Source organism: Dreissena polymorpha, chromosome 3, assembly GCF_020536995.1.
Source record: "Dreissena polymorpha isolate Duluth1 chromosome 3, UMN_Dpol_1.0, whole genome shotgun sequence".
In the NCBI taxonomy this organism is placed as follows: domain Eukaryota; kingdom Metazoa; phylum Mollusca; class Bivalvia; order Myida; family Dreissenidae; genus Dreissena; species Dreissena polymorpha.
This window is the reverse complement of record NC_068357.1, coordinates 16,172,994-16,191,106: the sequence shown is the minus strand read 5'-3', so window position 1 is coordinate 16,191,106 and position 18,113 is coordinate 16,172,994. Positions and strand designations below refer to the sequence as shown.

The window sequence follows — 18,113 nt, the reverse complement described above, 5'->3', positions numbered from 1 at the left end:
ACTTTCTGTTATATTGGGCAGTCTGCAAAATTAACACATAGCCTGATTGCCAATGCGATGAAATCTCGGCTCTAGCGATAGAAAAATTGAATATATATTGCCTGAATTGCAATGAAAATAATTCAGAGCAAATAAGCCAATTACATGTTATAATCAATTACGCATTCCAGGTGTAAATTCTTACAGTGACAACGCTTAATTACTTCCCTTAGTTTTCTATCATTAGTCATCTCCCTTAGATATTATAGAGAGTGTAAAGTCTGGCTCGCCTATTTAAAATGTAATACTTTTGGTAAACTGAACTTGCATTCTACGCCGATAAATAAAATAATAGTGCGAGGGGTTTTATACATTTAGTCAAACGGTAGAATGTCTTTATTAATAGCTTTGAAATAACGAAATAACCGTAACAGTGTTTATCATTCATATGATTAATAATGAAAATAATATTTCAAAATATTGTAAAAATCTCTCAGTGGCAGATGTGATTGAATAAAAGTTTGAAACCTGGAATACTGATTAGTTTGCAATCTTAACCCCCCCCCCCCCCCCAATTGCAATTGATATATAACGACTGTTGATATTACTTTCATAATAATGTCACTGTAAATTATTTTTTCTGGACATGAAACTCTTCTGGCTATGACATTTTCAAAGATTCATAGCCACATTGGCTATGAAGACAAAAAACTTAGTTTTGCAGACTGATATTGGGACGAAACACACCAGACGTTCGGGTCCATAATTTTCAAAATCCTCAAATATGAAATAGTTATTACGCAAATTTACTTAAGGTTTTCCAAAATTTAGCAATTATAAATGTTTAATCATGAATTTGGTAAGTGTCTGGGGTGTCTTGGAAAGTACTTTTTTGTCAATAAGATAATAGAGCCAATGCTTGCACTATTGGTTTTATTTTCCCTAAGTATACACTGATGAAATTGAACACTTATCATAACTTATGGTTATAATAATTATATATTGTGTAGGTTGTTTAAAAAAAGAGATATACAGTCTAATAATCATATTAAGTCATAAGACATGTATTTCTAAAAAAAGAATGACATTATGTGTGTTCGCTGTTAAAATATTTTACAGAAAAATCGACTTCAGCTCAATGTCACCCGTGTTGTTCAAGTGCATTTTGACGGTATTGCCCTTGACTTTTTCCCATTTTGAAACAATGTCCTATTTTGAGAGGCCATTCTGAATTAAGTTCATTTCAAAGGGCAAAGTTATGCCTTAATAAATGAATATTACGAAACTAAACATTGTTACACTGTCGCTAATTTTTATGACACTTGATTGTTTTTGGCTTTAAAAAGCTAGTGGCCTGGCCGGAATAACAACATCTGTAATTAAGTGGCCTAGGCTAAAATATAAACAATCTCTGCAAGAAGTACTGTATAGTTGCAATCATCAACTGCACAGAAAAAAATCTCAAATTCATTTGAACTCCACACTCATTCTATCACGCGAAACCCTTAAGGTGTCGCAATACTTTGTACGTTGCATAAAGAATAGTAGTCATAGTTAAATAATGTTTAATTGCTTAAAAAAGTTAATATGTTACTTTTAGATGTGTACAATTGATATTTCACTTGTGTGAAGTTAACGTTTATGATAAGTTTTATTTGAGTACCAAGTACCAATCATCTAGCGTCAAAACTAGCCACATCCCGGGGCCACATGATTTATATAGACTCGTATCGCAAAATAATGCGTTTTCTTCAATAATACGCAATTGGTATTTACAATTGTATAGTGGTCCTCTAAAACTTGTTTAAAAGCCACGCTCCGTTTGTCATAACTGGCAAATACCCGTTGTATTGTGTGTTTTTTTATTTACGTCTATGAACTTGCTACATTATATGACATGCGGAGTAAAGGGTGTTATTCGTCATTATTTTGACAAACTATTGTTACTATACACAGTATTTTTACCTAGACATAAACCTTTCCCAAATAAGTGATATTTGTTTGACATGTACTATTGCAATATAAAGTGTACTTAAAGTAATTGATTCAAGTCCGGGCTCACTAACAGCGAACATTACATACGGATAAGGTGGCGTTTAGTCGAATAAACACGTGTTGTCATTTTTGGCTTGCATATACTATTAATCGATGTTTATTTAAATTGTCATAAGCTAATGCTGTTTATTCAGGTCCAAACTAGGGCAATTTACAATTTGCATCAAGGCTTCTTCTGAGATATGTTACATTTTGTTCCATTCATAATCTCTTGTATTTCTTTTTTAATTTGAATCGCAATGTATTGAGATAAACGTTTATTTGCCGATGTGTGTTTTGTGAATGAATCTGGACGAAGTAAGTGGTTTGTAATGCCTTTTAACAGTTTCAAGCCCACACTGTGCGTTATTTACCGTTCTAAGCTGTTGACCCCACACTTCATCACTCCTTGATGTTTTGGGGTATCTTCGGTTAATGTTATGTTGTCAATTGTTTTGTTCCCTGTTAACTGGGCTAGCTGTCAGGATTGGCAATATTTTAAAACAGTTTTAAAAATTTACATATATCAGCATGAATAAATGTCTTTAAAAAACCCTTTCGCGTTGTACTTAATTCGAGAGGACCAAGACCAACATTATCGGTTACGTTGTATAAAACGTGCAAATGGATTCCATTTTTTTAAAGATAAATACTTATTGAAATCGTGTAGTTTTTAATTGAAAACAAAAGAAATAGTGATAAAAAGTCCAAACATCAGCAACAACAAGAACAAAAGCAAGGAAATTATATAAATATGATAAGAATTCCAAGATTAATGACTGGATTGTTTCTTGAAGCGGTTTATGATTCAAAGCGTTGCTACCTGACCTTTTTCTGGATTCAAATATCTCTTATCTTAAATCATGCACAATCATGCACAATATAGTAACAATTATACTACACACAATTTACCGAACAATCTTGTAAATAGTATACTATTATCAAACACTATTATCCATTTTTTATACATATAGAGCACATACAAACAGTCAATTCAACGATTTTTGAAAATAAAATGCGATACACTTGTACACTGTATTAAAACCCTTGCGCTATCAATGATTGAATAGTTTCTTTCAGAGGTTCATAATTCCTGGCGTTTCCGGCTGAACATTTTCCAGACTCGAAGATCTCCCATCGACCGTGCTTGCCACGTGACAGCGAGCACATGACCACGGCCTGGTATGCCCCAGCGTGCCCAAATGTGGTCTTGCACAGGTCCTTATTCGGGTTGGCGGCCTCGTAAAACTTCAAACTAGGGTTCGGATATCTAGAAATGTTCGCCGAACGCCACGCGCTCAAAGTAAAAAAAAGATGCGTTATTGACGATGGCAAGTCCTTGAGGGAAACATTCATCGTGTGATGTCCCTGGGTAGGTTTCATTACATCACCAGAATGACGTATCGCGGGGCAGGGCTGCCTGCGCGCATAGTCGCATAACATGTCACATTGCTTGCCGTTGAACAATAAACACGAGGCATCTAGGTAATCCATACCAGTTGAGGGATATCCCCAATACAGATCAAATACCACATCGTTGATTTTCTCTGGGATTGCAAATAAAAGAACCATGAGCATAATATTAGAGTTTGGTTGTACATGGAAGTCACAGAGTCTTGCCCTGTCGCCATTTTCCAAATAGACCTGCAATATACATTGTAATAAATACGTTATACATCTAAACTAAACAAATTGGTTATCTAAAACAAACATCATACACAACTTAATAAAACTCTCGTCAATTATCAATCCATATCTTAACATGATTGACCCAGTTACATGATGAACTAAGATCACACAATTTAACCTAGTTTTTTTTTTATTTTAAGTTCTCAGTAATGTTTATCTAATCTAATTTGGGTACTCAGGATGTACATACATATCAAATTACATGTACAAATTACAAATGTGTACACATGTCCTTTAGGCATTGTTAAATATACCGCAAGTTCTTTTTCCCTAAAGAGCAGCTTCTGTTTGTTCACGTCATGCTTCATTTGTTTTTGAACCAACGACTTCAGTCCTTCGACTTCCATTTTCGGATTGAAAGGAAACCTCGCACTCTCGCCATTAAGTAGCGACACTGTAAACGATGAACCGTCACTAGCGGCTGTTGTGGAAGGGGCGTAGTCATCTGCAACTGTGTATTCTTTAAACATGTCGTTCAAAATCGCCTCGAAAAACTGCAGCGTGTGATCGGTTAGATTTGCGGATTGGTCGCAGCCTGGATGGGGACATTTTGATCTGTCTTTTACTGACTTCATTGTGCACTGAATATAAATATTTTGAAAATCCTGTGTTCCAAGTACGTAAATATGTACATTTGTCAAACTAATTGTCTATAATGACATTTAGACCATGGCTGGCATGGGCTGTTTATTTACATGAATACCAAACCTCAACACCAATGCTAGATTGAAAGTGTTATTAATTAAGCAATTGTGTGCATTATATTCACATAAACCATGTCTTAAACATGTGTCTCATCGTATTGATATTACAAACAATAAAACAAATTGTTGATTTATGACAATCACTACAGTATGTTCATAATGGCATTTACAATAACATATATCATGCAGATACATCGATTACCAAATTTTGATGTGGTATTTATTCGTACTATAAATATATAACATATATAAACTTACCCGCAGGCAGCACAGAACCGGATGCACACAATTTGTCGTAACATTTTTAGGTGGAAATTCATTCGACAACTTGTCGATGTTGCAAATCAAACACGCCATGTTAAATCTAGGCTCGTCGAAATAAATATGGACATAACGTGTTTGCAGACTATTCGACCTTGGTCCTGAAACACATCGTTGCATTCCCTTTTCTGTTATAAAGGATTTACCAAAGGGTAAACGTTATTATGTGGTGTCATTTAAGCGCGAAAAGCACGAATGCAAGGTGTAAGCATGGACAGATTAACACATTTTATATATTATCATAGCTGCACCTTATGGATGCTAATGCATTTATAAATTAATTTGCTTTTAATGTTATTTATTTCCCCCAAGTATCCTCTACACTTATAATGGTTCACGAGATTGTCAGCTGACAAAGCATTTTTTTTAAAATGAGTTGATCTGTTAAAGGTACACTAACTGTCCTCGATAAAAAAAGCAGTATGCATCTCATAGCCATACAATGTACTTTTTATATCCCCCAGTCTATACTGGGGGATATATTGTTTTTGCCCTGTCTGTTGGTTTGTTTGCGTCAAACTTTAACATTGGCGATAGTTTTTGTTTTGCAATATTGAAGATAGCAAATTGATATTTGGCATGCATGTGTATCTCACACATGTGAGTGGTAAAATGTCAAAGTCAAGGTCAACCTTTAAGGTCAAAAGTCAAATATATATGGGGGTAATAGTGCTTGACAAACACATCTTGTTTCTAATGGACTTGCACCGGACTTTGTTTAATTTGTAAAAAAAACACCTGCTAAACTGGGCGTACACACAAAGCTTGCCCGATTTAAGTCCTTTCAAAATCACAAACCATATACAACATATTTTAATAAAACGATTATTTGTTTATATAATGTTTCACTCCGGAAAACTATTATTCTGGACGTATATACAAAGCTTAAAGTCCTTTCAAAAGCACATACCATATTAAAACATATTTAAATAAAACGATTATTTGTATATGAATTGTTTTACGGTGTTTCACCTACGATGAATATGATTGTTTTCAAAAACTGTGGAAATGCATATTACAATTCTTGTTGTTCAGTCAATCGTTTGGATTAAAAGGGTACATACACAGTAGGAAACGTAAAATTAACTTAACATTTATGTTTAAATGCGCCTTATGAAAGCGCTGTAGTGATAAGAACATGGATGTTTTTAATTTTATTTATAGCACAATCTTATTAGCCATTTTCTATTTTTAACGTGAACTGTGCATTTCAATGTATATGTGTATTTGTTTTTTCAGATCATCAATATTGCTAACTTCGGGAGACAATTGGGCAGACATTGGTCCTTTAAGTATTAATGATCTTGTATGCATTTTCCGAAACCCAAGGACAACCTATTAAGTACTTGTACGTGAAGACCAGCCGTGTCATTTTAAAGCAGACTTGAGAGATACCGGACGCTTCTTTACATGTTATAACGGGGTGTCTCTGTGCGCGGCTTAGCACAACGAACCAGGTTTATGGTAAGTCCGTTTGCCTCATTTTAATTCATTGTCGAGCGTTTAACACTTTCGTTTTAAACGAATTCACTGCATTGTTAGAGCATTGTTTAAATTAATGGAAATTTAATAGAACATTTTCACCTGCAGGATAAGACGAAAAAAACATCGGTGTAGCATTGGAGGCAACTTTTTTAAGGACAATAATCTTTTCGAACAAATCTACATATAACGCTCAATATAGTATTTGAATGAAGGTATATTTCATTCATAAAATGTTTATTCATGAGTAAAATATATTTTTTGTAAAAAGATAATCCAAGATTTTTTGGGCTGACCGGTTAATAAGGGTCTATCTAGTTCTTATTCAATGCTTTTAGTTCAATGAGTTCGTACGTTCAGCTCAAATTTCTTCAAGGTAAAGGTAACAGGAGATATCTTAATACAAAATATTCGGCGTATATCTTTACTTTGAAATAAGGGTTGACACTTTAAGTTTTAAATAATTGAATTGAAAACAAAGGTGTAAGTGTTGTTGTGGTTGTTTTCACTTGATAGTCGCCTTTCCACCGCATGAAATGTGTGTTATTGAGTGCACGTGTATTTAAATCACGCAATACTGTTTGTAAATAAACATTCTACAACATATCATATCAATTGTATGTGTCCTCGCATGGGTTATTATTTAGTTTAGTTGTATATATGGTATGATAATATTTTATTAAGACGCAGTTTACTTTCGACACATTCAAATCACACTTTTAGAACCGCGTCATGCGAACATGGGTGTTTGGCGTGAACGCAAGCGTATCTACCCCCCCCCCCTTCCCCACCTGCATTGTTGACGTAAGTGTAAAGAGTCAGTCTTTTTTTGTTATTCTTGATTCACAATTTTGCAGTTTGGTCAGGAGGTAAGCTGTCTGCTATAAACTCACACAATATTTCGTGATCGCTATGCGCAAGTTGGTCTGTAGTTACGCATAAGACCCATTATCGCATGACGCGGCTCTATAAATATCTGATTGCGTCTTGTAAATGGAGCAAGAGCACAATACTTATCGATATAAAATTTAAGTAAACATGTGTTATTTGTAGCAAACTTGCAAATTCCAATAGCCTTTTAAAAATTTTTAGGATCGATTTTCCGATATGCTGACAGCGTACGGCAAACATTTGTGGTTAGATATAAAACGATTTCCCTCTTATAAAGACACTAGCTGTACAACGTCGGTATAACTATTGTAAATTGTCTTTCAATGCAAATACGTGTCATTTACCGAAATGTTTTCATTCATGTCTTTCCCTTAAATGCGTTTCATTTTATATCTTAAAAACACGACTGTGTTATAGACGTTTATGTCTTCCCAATGTGTCGTATGAACACGCAGATTGTTGTTACACTGAACTGTGTTGCACTCAAATCAGCCAATGAAATATCGACTGTATTCATGGCGCACCCTGTATTCATTCGGATCTAGACTAGTGGCTAGAAATTTTCCTGAGATTTTAAAGGCATTTAATGTGAATAGCTTGGTTTACCCATTTATGCCTAGTGGACTTTCCAATCCTTCTATAATGGATCAATTAATTTCCAAAATTATGGATGTCTAGTATATTTATTTCTATATTTAGAATATTTCTTACAGAAATGTCTTTAATCAAACAGCACAGACCCTGATGAGACGCCGAATCATGCGGCGTCTCATCTGGGTCTACGCTGTTTGCCAAGGCCTTTTTTCTAGACGCTAGGCATAAATGGGTTAAACAGCTATGCCGAAAAAACATCTCACCTATATTCGTGACAAGGCCTACCCATGATTCTCGGATTTTGTTTTGATAAAGTTAGCTTCGCCTTATTGCACTAGATCTACCCTTCAGAAACTGTTTTATGGCGTCATACCGGCGAAAAGAATAACACAAAAATGGCTGACGCTTTACACTTACGTCAACGAAATTGACATTTAAGGCATTTCAACCATTGTAAGCTTTAAGGCATTTAAAATATTGTGTGCAATCACTTAGAAAATCAGTGAGGATGTATTTATTTTATAGGGTAAGTGTTTGCTCTCGCTGTTTTTTAGTATCTTAATATTAACATTAAATGTTAAACATGTTAAAAAGGTTTCCAGTCAACTCGTACCTAAGTCAACTCGTACCCTAGTCAACTCGTACCCGATTTGGTCAACTCGTACTTCAGTCATTTTTCAGATTGGTCAACTCGTACCTTTTTATGCCCCCCTTCGAAGAAGAGGGGGTATATTGCTTTGCTCATGTCGGTCTGTCTGTCGGTCCGTCCACCAGGTGGTTGTCAGATGATAACCCAAGAACGCTTGGGCCTAGGATCATGAAACTTCATAGGTACATTGATCATGACTCGCAGATGACCCCTATTGATTTTGAGGTCACTAGGTCAAAGGTCAAGGTCACGGTGACCCGAAATAGTAAAATGGTTTTTGGATGATAACTCAAGAATGCATACACGGCCAACAGGGCGAACTCTGAACAATATAACTGAAGCAACTGCTCTGTAATCCTAAATCTATAATTATCAGTCCAATGAAACATCATCCTTTGAGTAAAATAAAGTGGATCAGTAAAATATTATTAGAATATGTTTTTTTTTGTATATTTTGTATATTAAATATTGTGTTAATGTTTAATTTTGTTGATTAATATAAATATAAGCAGGACAGGGGAGGTAATACACTATTATATATTTCTTATATACAGGGGAAACAAATGCAATAAGTTAAAATTTCATGTTTAATGAATAGAGGATATCACCCCCCCCCCAATTTTTTCATCTAATAAATAAACCCACCCCACATTATTACCCCCTCTCACCCCCCCCCACCCCCACCCCCCCCAATTATTTTTTTAAACATCTTATAAATTACCACACCCCACATTATAACCCCCTCTAAACCCCCCCCCTACCCCCCACCCCCTACCCCCCCCCCCCACTGCCCCCCCCCTAATTTTTTATTTTTTAAAAACATTAATAAATTACCACACCCCACATTATACCCCCCTCTCACTCCCCCCTACCCCCCCACCCCCCACCCCCAAATTTTTTTTAACATCTTATAAATTACTACACCCCACATTATACCCCCCTCTCACCCCCCCACCCCCCCCACCCCAACCCAATATTTTTTTTTAACATCTAATAAATTACCACACACCACATTATTACCCCCTCTCACCCCCCACCCCCCTACCCCCACACCCCCCTTACCCCCCCCACCCCCCAATTTTTTTTTTAAACAGCTAATAAATTACCACACCCCACATTATACGCCCCCATCACCCCCTGCCCCCCCCGTACCACCCCACCCCCCCACCCCCCCAAACAAAAAAAAGTGTTTTTTTAAACATCTAATAAATTACCACACCCCACATTATTTCCCCTCTCACCTCCCCATCCCTACCCCCCCCCCCCCCACCCCCCCATTTTTTAAACATATTATAAATAACCCCACCCCACATTATACCCCCCTCTCATCCCCTACCCCCATCCCCACCCCCCACCCCCCCACCCCAATTTTTTTTTAACATCTAATAAATTACACACACCACATTTTACCCCCCTCTCACTCCCCCTACCCCCCCCCACCCGCTACCCCCCCCCCCCACATTTTTTTTTTAACATTTAATAAATTACCACACCCCACATTATACTCCCCTCTCACCCCCACCCCCCAACCCCCCCCACCCCCCCCCCCCACACCCCAAAAAAGAAATATTTTTTTTTAGACATCTTATAAATTACCACATCCCACATTATACCCCCCTCTCACTCCCCCTTTGATCATGACTGGCAGATGACCCCCTTTGATTTTCAGGTCACTAGGTCAAAGGTCAAGTGCACAGTGACTCGAAATAGTACAATGGTTTCCGGATGATAACTTACATTAGGTCAAAGGTCAAGGTCACAGTGACAAAAAACGTATTCACACAATGGCTGCCACTACAACTGACAGCCCATATGGGGGGCATGCATGATTTACAAACAGCCCTTGTTAATATTTGTTCTTTATGGAAACAAATTGCGATGGGTGTTAGCATGCAATTATATGTTTTTTATGTTTATTGCAGGTACGAGTTGACCAATTAAAGTTATATTTTGGCATAGACTAACATAACTTGTATGTTGTTTTTTTTACCAGGGTACGATATGACTAATTAATGTAATTACCTAAGTATATATTTATATTATTCTTATTAATATGTCCAATATACAAAGATTATATTATCTAAGAAATATATAGAAATCATTTACCTTTCAAAATATATATTTATTAACAACTATCATTATCGATGTTAAAAGAAAAAATCTTACGGTATGAATCAGTAAAATATTTGTTAACTTCTTCCATTGCATGATTTTTATAAATATTACCAAATTGCAAAATAACTATCATCCATGTCGTTACACTTGTGTATTAGTTTATAAATGTTGTTGTTGTTGTTGTTGATATATATGCCTCAAATTAAGGTTCGTCTGAAAATTGAGTCCATGATTTAACACCTATGTGACACGGGTCGTTAATATCGTAATTTACCTAATCTTGACCTTTGTTAAATATTGATTAAAGGGGCCTTTTCACAGATTTTGGCATTTTTTAACTTATTCATTAAATGCTTTATATCGATAAATGTAAACATTGGATCGTAAAAGCTCCAGTAAAAAATCAAGAATAAAATAAAAAAAGGAAAAGAACATTGCCCGGACCAGGTTTCGAACCAGTGACCCCTGGAGTCCTGCCAGAGTCCTGAAGTAAAAACGCTTTATCCTACTGAGCTATTCCGCCGTGTACACTCACTGAACGTATTTTATACCTTATATCAGCAATCTTCGTAGTTTCACAAAATTTAACGACAAAAACAGAACTCTCCAAATTATTCAATCGTTTCGCGTTGCAACGCTTTATAATTTTTAGGTTTTAAAATCGTCAAAAGATGCATATAATGGCTATATTAGACCATGGTAAATGTTCAGTATTACTGTTTCCTCACAAATATCATAACTAAAACGAAAATTTGCGAATCTGAAACAACTTTTTTCAATTTTGTCAATTTACCAAAGCGTGAAAAGATCCCTTTAAAACATTACTTGACACGGGTCGTTAATATCTAAATCGATTTAATCTGCACCTTAGTAAAAATGAAGAACACCTTTGAATCCAAACTAACAACTAACCAATCATTTAAAAAAGATTATTGTGTAAAACAAACGGATTTAATGAGTATGTAGATGTTTAAACATTTTTCAATAAAATAATTAGATTTTCATGTAAATTTGAAACAACGATCATAATATTCGAATAATTTGAACATTAAAATAAAAAGAATGCAAGTTATTGTCTCTTGTGTTTTTATTTTGGCATTTATAAAACACACAAATAACATATACTACATTCACATTTAACACAAAAAAACAATATATTTCACACAGGGTAACAAACAAACCATCTTATACACATACTACATACATGTATTAAACACAAGAACTTTTATTAAACTTAATACAACTACCGACATAGATTATGTACAGCAACAAAGTTTCACACTTAAAACAGAAACAGAACCAACACTTGCATAGAAGTGTCCATCAGAACACCAGACACACGCACCACGGTCACGTGCACATAAGTGTCCATATCAGACTCAGGCTCGGATTGTTGGTCGGACTCAGACTCGGTCTCTTGGCCAGGCTCGGGCACGGACTCATGATCGGACTCGGGCACAGATTCATTGTCGGACTCGGATTCCGAGATACTGTCGTCACGGAGATACACTTCCATGACCTCAACCGATGGCCGTTCTCTACATGGCACACAAACAAAAGGGGTTTGATTACGCCAGTGCTCCAGCTAGGATTTGAAAAGGGCAGGGGGGCTTTTTTGTCAAAAGGGCACTTTCGACGCGCAGTATATTGTCAAAAGGGCACTTTCGACGCGCAGTTTTTTTGTGAAAAGGGCACGTTCGAGCGCGCGGGTGTTTCTGGAATGCTTCCTATTGCATTTTAATTTATATGTTATAAATAATTGTATTATTCCCATTATTATTAAACCATTCAAATAAAATGTCTACAATGAGGATTAAAATAATGACAATGAAATAAGAGATTTATGAATTATCATATGTAAAAAAAAAAAAAAAATTTTTTTTTTTTTTTTTTTTTGAGAGGGGGGGGGCAGGGCGGGGGCTCGGGGGGGGGGGCAGGGCGGAGGTTCGGGAGGGCAGGGCGCGGCGCCCTTCGATTTAGGCCTAGCTGGAGCACTGATTACGCCTTTCACCATTCTGTTGTACTGAGCAAGTGTTACACCTAAAAAGTATACAAATCGTTCTGATACAAGTTTCTTTGTTTCATTTTTTTCGGCGTAAGCTGTATTAAGCCAGCTTTTCACCCTGACTTGACCTTTGTAAGTGCCCAATAATACTCAAATAAAATTTCCCGCGGCTAGGTACGAATGAATACACTTCATTTATTCCATTGGCTGATTTGAGTATAACACCAGAACATTGGAAACATATCCGCGTCTTTGTAACACTGTTTTACTGCATGAAACAATTTTATCTCTAATGAAAAGGCTCAATAGAAAGAACAGTTTTACAATCAATTTTCGACATAAATACAGTTTGTGCGTTCACCTTTTCTTTTCAGAGAATTACCAGCGCAAAAGCGTTTATACTAAAGGCTATGTTGTCATATTTAGTACTTACTTGCATTGCATTTCAACCCGCGAGGTTTCGGGTCAATTCGCGGCCATTTGTGAAAGTCAGAGTTTATATACAGTTCATCACCGGAGTTCGCAGAAGGGGTTGCGATCATTGTGTTACACCGGTCTTACTGACAATAACGTAGTGACTGTAATGCATTGCATTCCAATCCGCAAGGTATCAAGGTCAGTTTGCGGTCAGTTGCAGAAATCTTTATATAAACGCCGTCTCGTAAACTTTGTGCACTTGAAGTCTGTTTTGATCAGAAAGATACTAAATAAAAATATTCGGCGATATTAGTGTGGTATGTCAATCATCGATTTTTAATATGGTTTCAACATTTGCATGATAAGGACCAATTTTGATAAAATTAATTAGAAATATTTATCCATTTAGACCAGTTTATTAAGCATGAGCACAATAATTCACTATACTATAATTATGCAATTAAATAAGATCCGAGTATTGCCGGCTGACCTATATGCACTCGTTTATTTTCATGTTTCTTTTTTTTTCTATTCTGTAAATATAGATATCTGAGTAATAATATCACATAAAGCAAAATAAGCCACGAAATCTGGCGCAACACCCTGTAATTGATTTGCTTGCCCGTACGAAATAATGGGGCGGATTCCGGGCGTAATCAGGGCGTAATTGGCACGTAATGTTGGAATAACGCCCGTACAACTGGCGGAATGAGTTTTACGCCCGGAACTAAAATTATTTCTGGGCGTAATTCAACTGTTTTTTCCGGGCGTAAAACAAATCCGGGCGTATTTTTATACTTAGAATTTGTATGATGGAGATTTGTGGACGGAATTTTGCACTTTGTTTCTTTCGTGGGGCAGAATTTCATACTTATAAAATATTTGTGAAGCCACATGACGGAATTTTGAACTTAGTAGTTTTTATAGAGAGTAATATTGGACTGAACAATAACTTAATAAATTTAATTTAAACCAAAGTACTGAACAAAATATTACCAGTAACTGATAACTTAAAAAATGTTTTTAAAAAAAATATTTAATTTTATTTATACAGTTGTACAATCAATGAACATTCATTATAGACACAACTATTTCAGTCACAGTATAATTAATTCAGCATAAAGCTTTGATCTAATTTATGATTTTCATGTTCAGATTCTAAAACATATTTTGTAGTATTTTTATACTTAATTTGTGAGAAGCTGAAAAGGAGACAGACTTGTGAACTTGTGATCATGAATTATACTCTTAGATTTTGCATTATTATTGGCAATATTGCTGGTAAAAAAAATTAGGAGATAACAATAACACATTTTAATTAAATAAATTTTATCTATTGCTGACTTTTACAGTTTCCACTTATAATTTTAAGTCTGAGGGATGACCATGCATTAAAAATATATATGCACTTATTTTTTTAATTCACTTCATTAATTCTTCTTCTTTTTTGAAAATTTTGCTCATTTTTTATTATTATTTCATAATTATAATAATGACTGTAAAGTTTAATAAAGAACAAGACTTGGTAATGTTTTCATCATTTTAAGGTTTCCTTTAACATTAAACACACAACAGTCTAGTTTAATATTATTTGTTTATATCATCAATATGAATGCAGTTTCTCTGCATGTTACTCTATAATTTTTTTTTATAGTAATTAAGATTTCCCCAGTCTGAAAAGACCATAATTATGTACATAATTATACCAAACCAATGTTAATTTAATCTCAGATAAACACTGACAACCTGCTGAGTTGATCTCATGTATTGTGCTGCCCATTCTATACTCACCAAAGGCTGAGTCACATCTGTACATGTTTATAAACCATCTGGGCTTATCAGGCTTCAGTGGATTGGTCAGTGGTACAGGAAGTGAGTGGTAGAAGTTGCAGTTTGAAAACATTAGAGCGGTTAAGCAAATTACTGACTCTGAACTAAATTGTCAGTATAATACTTAAGCAAAATGAGGACTAAACTGTAGTGAAAAAATGTCTTGCAGGGAGTACTGTGTCAAAAACAATTTGTATTTAATACACATAATGTGGAAATGAACAATAAGTTTGTTGCAAAAGAGGTTCAAATTGGCTCAGGTTTAACTGTGATTTGGTCTCACCAAATTCCTGTGTTTTTGGAATACTGCAGAACAGCATAAAAGGTTTGTATTTTTACTCCTTCATTCCTCTATTATTTAGATTATTAACTGATATAATTGTAATTGTATTTGTGTACTGTCCCAGTGGGAAATGTAAAAGGATGATGAAAAGTAGACGGGCATCTGAAGGAAAAACAACACAGTTTGAAACTAAAATGAAATACACAAATTTCTTTAAAATATATAGTAAGTACTTAAATTAACATTTCATTTTCAGATTATGTCATAGGATTAGGGAGAAAGGTTGCTGGTGGCATAACAAATTTTCCCTTCTCGGACCTCAAAAGCCACATCACAAATTGAAGAATTTGTTTGCAAGAAAGCACAGTGTTGAAAAAAACATGTGAAAAAATGAACTTTTTTATATAAATTTTGCTCTGTGTGCGCGCCCGGATGATGAGCACAAAGCGGTCCTTGACAAAGGAAAGCTGGATTTGTTGATAGGTAAATCACAATTTTACTATACAAGTTATTGTATTATTAGTTTGAAATAGTTAAGTTCAAAATAAAGATTAATTCGAATTATACGATTAGTGATCCTCAGGGCTAGGCCTGTCAATAACAGGGTGTCTCAGTACCTTGCCGCACTAAGATCCAAACCTGCCCCCTTTGACCCCCAGTCATGTTTTTAATTGGTTCTGATCACATTATTTTACAGAACATTCAATGAATTTTCAATAAACTAATTTTATTTTAACAGTGAAACTAGTTTTATCAATTAAAAAAAATATTTTTATGCCCCCCTTCGAAGAAGAGGGGGTATATTGCTTTGCTCATGTCGGTCTGTCTGTCGGTCGGTCGGTCCGTCCGTCCACCAGGTGGTTGTCAGACGATAACTCAAGAACGCTTGGGCCTAGGATCATGAAACTTTATAGGTACATTGATCATGACTTGCAGATGACCCCTATTGATTTTGAGGTCACTAGGTCAAAGGTCACGGTGACCCGAAATAGTAAAATGGTTTCCAGATGATAACTCAAGAACGCATACGCCTAGGATCATGAAACTTCATGGGTAGATTGATCATGACTCGCAGATGACCTCTATTGATTTTGAGGTCACTAGGTCAAAGGTCAAGGTCACAGTGACCCGAAATAGTAAAATGGTTTCCGGATGATAACTCAAGAACGCATAAGCCTAGGATCATGAAACTTCATGGGTAGATTGATCATGACTCGCAGATGACCCCTATTGATTTTGAGGTCACTAGGTCAAAGGTCAAGGTCACAGTGACCCGAAATAGTAAAATGATTTTCGGATGATAATACAAGAACGCATATGCCTAGGATCATGAAACTTTATAGGTAGATTGATAATGACTCGCAGATGACCCCTATTGATTTTCAGGTCAAAGGTCAAGGTCACGGTGACCCAAAATAGTAAAATGATTTTCGGATGATAACTCAAGAACGCATATGCCTAGGATCATGAAACTTCATAGGTAGATTGATCATGACTCGCAGATGACCCCTATTGATTTTGAGGTCACAAGGTCAAAGGTCAAGGTCACGGTGACCCGAAATAGTAAAATGATTTTCGGATGGTAACTCAAAGACGCTTTTGCCTAGGATCATGACACTTCATAGGTACATTGATCGTGACTTGCAGATGACCCCTATTGATTTTCAGGTCACTAGGTCAAAGGTCAAGGTCACAGTGACAAAAGTCGTATTCACACAATGGCTGCCAGTACAACGGACAGCCCATATGGGGGGCATGCATGTTTTACAAACAGCCCTTGTTAAAATGAAAATGCATGTAATATTAAATAATATGCGCATATATTGCACATGTTATTTGAAAATATTCCACAGTGATAAATATCCAAGCACATTCAAAAGTGTACTTAGTTGCCAAATTTGGACCCTGTCTTTTTCAAATCCTAGATGGGGCCCTGGATTAGATAAAAAGTTTGAAAAAGCAATTAATTCTACATAAGTTGTTAACAGTATTTGCAATAGGTGCACTGTAGTTGTACTTAATATCAAATTGCATTTCAGATTATGACATAGGATGGGGGGAATCGTGGACCTGAACAATACTGTGATAGAGAGGAATTCCTACTCAAGAAAGCAGTTTAAAAAACACAGTCAATGTGAAAGAGTGAACTTTTTTATTTTGGCCGTGTATAAGAACAGTTTGTTTTTTAAAAAGTGCATGTCTATCAAATTATTTTTTATGTATATATATTGAATATTTTTGTTGTTTGTCTTTAAAAGCTACATTGTATCTTAAAAGTATCATCAAAATGCGGAACGAAAATGCATACATTTTCCGCATAAGTTCCACATTTTTTGTGACTGCGGAAAACATGCGGGGATTTTCAGCATTTGTTCTGCATTTGCAGAAGTATAAAATGGTGATCCATGTTTTTAAAATGTATTATCTTAAAATAAATATAAAGATACTATGTTAAATGTATCTTGTCATAATTTTGATTAGTTTTTAGCTAAACTGAGCACAAAGTGCTCATGGTGAGCTTTTGCGATCGCCTTTTATTTTTTCAAATGGCCTGTCCTTATATGGGTATATGGGTATATTTACAATATGCATGTAATCCGATTTCCGCCCGGTATCTAAATTACGCCCGTAATCTAAGTTACGCCCGTAATTTTAACATTCCGCCTGTAATCTGAATTCCGCCCATAAACTGTTTTCCGCCCGTAATTTAAAATTCCGTCCCACCTCATTTACATATTTCGCCCCTGTTTTCCGCCCGGATTACGCCCGGATTACGCCCGGAATCCGCCCGGAATCCGCCCCTCTTCTTAAAATCATATATAGAAAAATACGCCTGGAAATATTTTTTACGCCCGGAATTTAGTTTGCGATTCCATGCCGATTCCGGGCGGAACATTTCGTACAGGTATGATGTAGCTAAGAACTGCGCAGAAAAAGGCATCCGCTACTTTTTATCTCATAGAGATAACTTTTGATCTTTCATAAACATCGACCACAATCAACGCCGTATATCTTTTTTAAAGATATTTCTTGTTTGTATTGTGGCAAAAATAAGGTTAATGCCAAATTCTCTTATGACAATGCCATTTTATTTTTTTAATTAAAAGTTTATATTTATAG

The 18,113-nt window shown here is 35.7% G+C and overlaps 2 protein-coding genes across 8 annotated transcripts in view; one reads left to right on the top strand and one right to left on the bottom strand.

Moving 5' to 3' along the window:
* The window catches only part of LOC127873053 (uncharacterized), an 85,490-nt gene that overhangs the window by 26,060 nt on the left and 41,317 nt on the right, over positions 1–18,113 (top strand). Inside the window, exon 1 of one of the 3 annotated variants that reach the window (XM_052416616.1) lies at positions 6,070–6,191. The exons of the other annotated variants lie outside the window; for them this stretch is intronic. The gene's annotated coding sequence lies outside the window, so the exon portion shown is untranslated. Of the gene's footprint in view, positions 1–6,069; positions 6,192–18,113 lie in introns of those variants that run through there. 3 annotated transcript variants of the gene reach the window in all.
* LOC127873076 (uncharacterized) lies at positions 2,667–5,036 on the bottom strand. Of its 5 annotated transcripts, none has more exons than XM_052416661.1 (3): positions 4,665–5,036; positions 3,957–4,293; positions 2,667–3,657 (listed from the first exon to the last, which is right to left on the bottom strand). In XM_052416661.1, exons 1-3 carry the CDS (start codon positions 4,724–4,726, stop codon positions 3,052–3,054), a joined length of 1,005 nt encoding a protein of 334 aa, XP_052272621.1. In that variant the 5' UTR covers positions 4,727–5,036; the 3' UTR covers positions 2,667–3,051. The 5 variants fall into 5 exon arrangements, with proteins under 5 accessions (XP_052272621.1, XP_052272622.1, XP_052272624.1 ...); XM_052416662.1 differs by having other exon boundaries at positions 3,957–4,237; positions 4,665–5,029; XM_052416664.1 differs by having other exon boundaries at positions 3,957–4,147; positions 4,665–5,029.